Source organism: Amyelois transitella, chromosome Z (assembly GCF_032362555.1).
Source record: "Amyelois transitella isolate CPQ chromosome Z, ilAmyTran1.1, whole genome shotgun sequence".
Classification (NCBI taxonomy): domain Eukaryota; kingdom Metazoa; phylum Arthropoda; class Insecta; order Lepidoptera; family Pyralidae; genus Amyelois; species Amyelois transitella.
The window spans coordinates 6,430,134-6,436,800 of record NC_083535.1 but is presented as its reverse complement, the minus strand read 5'-3'; the positions used below and the strand labels follow the sequence as shown (position 1 = coordinate 6,436,800).

Sequence of the window (6,667 nt, the reverse complement as noted above, 5' to 3'; positions counted from 1 at the left end):
GATCGTGGGAAGTGGAAAGCTTAGTCTCTGCCTATTCTTTCGGGAAACAGATGTTAATTCATTTATGCATTTGTATGATAGATTAATTTGAGTTTAGCATCTTCCTACAGCCTTTTATTCACTATTTCGTTTCATTGTCTTTTTTTTTATGTTTGTGAACGTCCGAGTTCATTGCCAAGCCAACCAACTATATTTTGAATGGGAGGCAAATACTATATAGGTCTCGTCGTACTCGTTCTTGGCACTGCTCATCTTGTTTTGATGTTTTTCCATGGTGTTTACAATTCACGGTTTTTGTCCAGCTACCAATTTTTTCTCTATTCATTCGATTGACACTGCGAGTAGATATTTCTAGCACTTTCTTTCATCATTGCGTGTTCCCAGTTTCTTCCGTTCACAGAATAGTAAAGGCTGCCCGATTGTTTTCTGATGTTTGATGCCACTGTTGTTAACATAATTTAGAATAATACCAGTCTATCCCTTTCCCATTGATGTCGTAAAAAGCGACTAAGGGTATTATAGGAGCTAATTAATCTTGGATACTGCTAGTCATGAAGCGAAGAAAAAATGTTTGTGCCAGCTGCCTCTCCCATGCAGATTGTAAGGGTGAATCAAGCTAAATGCTAAGATAAACTTGACATAAATTCTTCTTTTAGGCAATACGCTAGCAACCTGTCACTAATAAAATCACAATGTTCTCAGAAATACATCCATAAAAAAAACTCTTCTCCATTACGTTTTTGCACACTGGTAAGGCATGCAGAACTCAATATACCACCACACAATTACAAAATTGCACGGAGACCGCTGTCCTCTCCAGCGTCCACTGTAGCGGGGGCGATGATTCAGCTCGACCGCCACCAAAGGCTAGGTGTAATGCCTGGAGAACCGCGGCTCCAACGATGTTGAGCTGCGGTTTTTTCGCTGTTTTTGACTGACAGCATCGCGTGATTTTGTTTTTTGTGACTTGTGGCGTAGAGATGTCGCCACACATGGGTTAATTTTTTTTATTACCGATATGGCAGCGACGGTGTCCGCAACCACATCACGTATCGTTCCCGGCGGGAGCGGTAGTAGCAAACCGCTGAAAACCATTTTGCAATGATAAATGTATGAGGAATAGAGGATAAAATTCTAGAAGTATGACATATGAGATGATGGATAAAAAACGTTTGGATGTCTTGTGTGTGAATGAAACGAAGCGGAAATGATGCGACACAACGGAGCACGGCCCCTTCTATTTGTCTGTTTTTTCCAAATTTAATTTTCTTCTTTTAAGAGGCGGTTAAATACGAGTTAAAGCTTTTACTAAAAAAAAGTTTTTTGCTTTTAATTTTTTCTACTCAAAACGGCATCAGCTGTCAAAGAAATATAGTAATATAGTTGGCAGCTTTAAAACTTGTATACCTAACGAAGTTCCAAATAAGGCATTATAATACCTACTACACACTATTAGTGCGTTCATATTCAAATGAAGATGGACGGCAAACCAGCGAAACTGCTTAAGAACTAACACAAATGTAACTGGGTAAATAGGTTAGGTGCCGACCTATAGACGTACCTACGCATGTTTAGCAAATAAAAATAATATAAAGGTTTAGTAGATAGGTTGGTACAGTTTCTCTTTTTTTACGGAATCCTTACACCCATAAAGATATCATAGAGATCGGTGTGTGCTGTCACAATATAATAACGACTCATCTGCTTACTAACAATATTGTAAACGTTCCTTTCATCTCATCTGTGACGTGACGTTAAAGTAAAACGATGATAGTTTAAGTAAAACGTCACAGGTAAAAGAGATCAGAGAAAATGTAAAGTTCTATAGAATAACTACAACGTTCAACGTTTACAAGACTAGTTAAGTAGTTAACAATTTTCTTAGGGCTTAGCAATACCTACACACAAGACTACTACAGCAAGTAGCCTGCAGAGGATAGCGAGCTACTTAACCTAATCCAATTGTGAATGTGATGTTTTACCATAATTTCAAATTCACATAACTTTTCTATCTCCTATCCATTGACTTTACTAAAGGTAGGAAAATCTCGTATCCTAATTTGCAAGGAAGGAAGCCAAAAAAAGCCACGTGCAAAGCGAAGGAGGCCGCGTCGTCATGGAGACGGCCCGGGCATCGGCGGCGGCAGCGGCACGACCGCGCGGGCAAATACAGGGCCCCGCTCCCACGCCGCGCCTCCCCCTATGCCCTGATGCCGGCCGGCGAACAACCGAGGACGCTCACGCACGCACAGTATTCGCATCGCTCGCTTGACGCGCGTACCGGTTGTCTCGAGCGCGTGGCGTGCCCATTTTCCCATTCCGTGAACGCCACTCAAATCCTGTGATTTTGATTCCCGTCCCAACTCGGATCATATTGTCCATTCCATTATGGATGGTGATTTATCCCAGGGTGCTTCTGGTGACGTCTCCCCCACCTACGATGACAGGTAAATTAGTTATATAGGTTAGTTTTAATACGTTCGCAAGTTTCTAACAACAACCTATGAAAAAGTAGGTCGGTCGGTAGGTACATAAACTCCACCTATTAATATTCAAAATTAAACATAAATATGTAAGAATGGATGTTTGTTTTCCCATAATAAACCTACTTAAATGTATTGGATAGGTAGGTACATAATAAGATCTACATGTTGTAACTTTACGTTTTAGAACCCAAATACGTTTAATGTGAATTTCATGCGGGCGCAGAAGGTACGGGTAAAAAACTTCTTCCTTATCAAAATATCTATAAGAATAGATAGGAATTATTTACATTCTTGCAGGTGTGGTAGATTTATGTTAGCGTTTCTTTAATTCAGACATAGGTACCTACCTAACTAAGAAAGTGAAATTGTTTTCGTCAATCCTAAGATGAATAAAGATCCGAGTCGCACCGCATACCTAGGTCTAGTCCCTACCTACCTATATTTAAATAGTTATCTTCGTCAATACCTATTTTTTGCTGTACCTACAGTGTTGCCAACGTACCAACTCAGACGAAAAGGCGCTAAATCGACATTAAAAAGCGCTAGATTGAAAAAAAAATTACAAGCACGCTAGTAAGAGTAAATAAAGAACATTTTGACGTTGTTGGGTCAGTTCTAGATAAAGTTGCCGAACTATAGGCAACACTAACTAGAACTGACCCCAGAAAATCGTCAAATATCTAATTAGTGTTGCCGATCGATAGTCCAATATCGACAGTTGTGTAAAAGCAAATGTGTATGTCGTATTGAAAGAACAATTAGTGGCGAATATGAACTAATAGTCAGCAGCAAAAGTATCGATAGTAGGTATCGATAATTTTTCGCTGGAATTTTTTCGTGCGATAATTTTTCTGATACTTTTACTTTTTTGTAGGTATTCTGAGGTTCGTCGTGGAGGTTCTTCTCTCACAAAATTATTTAAAAAAAATTAAAGAAGTGGTATATTATGACTACCTAATTTATTAATAGTTTGGAACTATTAATAAAATAGTTATATCATAAAATACCCCGTCTTTACATTCAATTATTTAATCTTTTAACTAACTTTCAAACACCAAACCAACCCAAACCAACCTAGATTGTCGTAAACCGGTTTTTTCCAATCTCATCGTGTGCGCGAAGAGCAGTACGACAAACAAAGGAAAACAAAAGAGATATAGTTCGTTATTTTTACTTAAAAACCAATTTAAATGTTTTTATTTTTATCAACTCTGAGAGTGAGCGTAAAAAACAATAAAAAGAAAGTAAAATCATATACTAATCTGACGAATACCTACGTGCAATCTGTATAGAATATAGGAGTTTAAATAGTTTCAATAATTCGGATAATGATATGAAAATTCAACCTTCCGATCCTAAAAGGGAATTGTGATGTAATATCGGACACTGATTTCCGATATTAAAACATAGATAAATCTACTGATTTCAGATACTATCTGATATTGCATGCATACCTACCTAGTCTTTTTTCCCTATGTGACAAATTTTCCTGCAACTAAAATTGATCAACACTTTATGGTGCCTCTGTTTCAAGATGTTATGAAGATACGTTATAAAACTTGTACTAATAACAGTGGGGTGGCAGTGGTTGGTTTGGTTAGGTCGGTTAAGTGAATTGTGTCGTACTTACCTTAATCGGGGTAGAGGCAAGCCGAGCGAGGGGTCGCGGGTGGTGTACCCCTTCCATAAAGCAACTGTTGCTCAGGCTACAATACCAAACATGGAGGGTACAGAAAGATCTCTAGAAACAGTACAGACAAGCGCGTTTTCTAATTCGGCTGGGTACTTAATCGTAACGGATTAGGTACTTCATGTCCCAAATCAATTTAGTGTAAAACTGTAAAAAAATAATGACATGTAACGATAGTGGTTCAAAAGTCTCAGACGAATAGTTTTTAACTTCAATTTGTTATGCTTCGACTACGACTATTGGCTAGAATAGGTACCTACCTGGTACCTACCAAGCAAACGTCAACCAATTCCTGCTAGACACACATTTGACACATTATTTCCTAATAAATAGACAGTCAGTTTTGCTTCATCACCACCAATCCGTTAATGTTTGTTAGAATGTATAGGTACTGTTAATGAAATGTCAGTTCTGTGTCAAACTATTTTTTAGCCAATACCTACATATCTAACTGCTAAAAGCTGTGGTAACGTTGATATAATAAGATTTAAATTTTGCTCGGTTGAAATGACATTTATGTAGGTCAGTATTACTAGTTTGCACCCGCAGCTTCGCGCGCGAAATTTGCACCATATAGGTATAAAAGAAAATAGGTATTTTGCAATTCCACGGGAACTATAACTTTTACAGGGATAAACAACCTTTAGTCCTTCTCCGTACTTCACACTTCATGTATGCAAAATTTCATGCAGAAAAGTTCAGCGGTTTAACTGTGAGCAGGCAACAAACTAGTTTAATATTTGTATGGAGCATCATAAGGTCTGTGTGACATATAATTTATTATATGTATCTTACCATTTACATCGAATTCCTATTGCTCTAAACGAACATGATAAGGCCGAGGCCCACATATGTACAAAATATGAAATACATTAGAGTATTTCATATAAAATAGAATTGATACTATTGTAAGTTTTGTAAAACATCCGTACTTATAAATAAATAAAACACTCACCAAGTGAGAGTCGGGTTAAGGTTAAGTAAGGTCTGGTCATTAATGTGGAAGATATTTTGTGTGCAGCAGAATAATCTCTGTTCAGTTAAGTTAATTATGTAAATAGTGGTGTATGTGGCAAAGCCCTCTCCACACAAGAAGGGATGACCAATATACGAATTTATCTATCTCAGTGATTAGTCAGTACAGTCAGCAATAGAGAGAAAGGAAGCAGATGTTAAGCACTAATCACGTAAATGTACTCACACTAAAAGGGTCAAATAAAAAAAAACAAAAAAAATTACTTGACTCTTTTTAGTGTGATTTTCACAGCTAACTACCAAGTGTCAACTAATTTTCAACCTTTGTATGTAATTTTACTTTTAACTTTATAACTATATATATTATAAAATATATATATTTAACACTTATTACTCAAATATGATAATTTTCCTTTAAACTTCGTTAAACTATATATATTTACTACTGTTGTAATTTGGGTTAGTGGAAAAAAAAAACTAAGAAATATGAGCACTAAACTCCTGCTTAATGTGACGTCACTCGATTTATTAAAACAGGCAGCAGATTTATTTAAAAAAACAGTGTTCTCCATAAAATTAACTGTTCTATGGTGAGGTCTTCCATGTGACTAATCTCCAAGCGGTCAAACATACTACCTAGAGTATTTTTGGCTGAGAAGTGTGAGGTGGACACATATGTCTATTAACGTACTTACCTTGTCAAGTCAGCTACTTTATGCACGCGGCGCGCACGCGTCAACTCACCCTTTCCCCCTCCCGCGGACTTTCAAGATTGCACTTTCTCCGAGCATCTTAATCTCGACTCGTTTCCATTGAATTATAACCCCGAACAGGCGCGTGGCTACCACGAGTCATATTGCCAACGACTTGTTGCTATTATTCACTTATAGAATATATTTAACGACATTTTCATGACTATCATCTTGACACTTTTGCAACCTAGTCACAACACGGTTCGTGTGCGGTCTTGATATCTCAAGTGTCAGCGCCTTTGTAACAAAATCTTATTATTACATACCTACACAACACGCTCGGCGTCTACGCAAATGTTCGATTTTTAAACTGTCTGTTTATTTAGACTTGTTTTGCTAATGTTTAAACTGATGAATTTCTTGTTAAGAGAGACAAATCTACCCCGCAAGGGATATATAAACGTAATTATAGTATGTATCTATCTAAAGGCTTCTACAGCAATACATAGGTACACAAAATACGGCGCATGTGATACCTGGGCCACCTCTTATACACCAGGCAAGGTGAGGTGACACAATAGCTATCTCGTCAGCCCACACTACTGCCGTACCTAGTTAAATGTTTTTTAAAAAGTAATTGGTTATGTGAACATTTTGTATAAATACCAAAGGAGAATTATGTAGTTCCAGTCAATTCTATGTTATTATTGTGTTAAGCTGGGCTATTTCTGAGCAGTTCAGGCGATCAGTTAGAGCCTGTCGATATAGTCTGTCTAGCTGTGAGATACTAGCTGGCAACCCAATATTTAAAATGTTTTAAATTT

The 6,667-nt window shown here is 37.3% G+C and overlaps 1 protein-coding gene across 1 annotated transcript in view; it reads left to right on the top strand.

Moving 5' to 3' along the window:
• Positions 1-2,249: 2,249 nt before the first annotated feature.
• LOC106133897 (insulin-like growth factor 2 mRNA-binding protein 1) overlaps positions 2,250-6,667 on the top strand; it is a 41,267-nt gene continuing 36,849 nt past the window's right edge. The window contains exon 1 of the mRNA XM_013333751.2: positions 2,250-2,447. Coding sequence (XP_013189205.1) covers positions 2,389-2,447 — 59 coding nt within the window. The 5' untranslated portion in view covers positions 2,250-2,388. The remainder of the gene's footprint in view (positions 2,448-6,667) is intronic.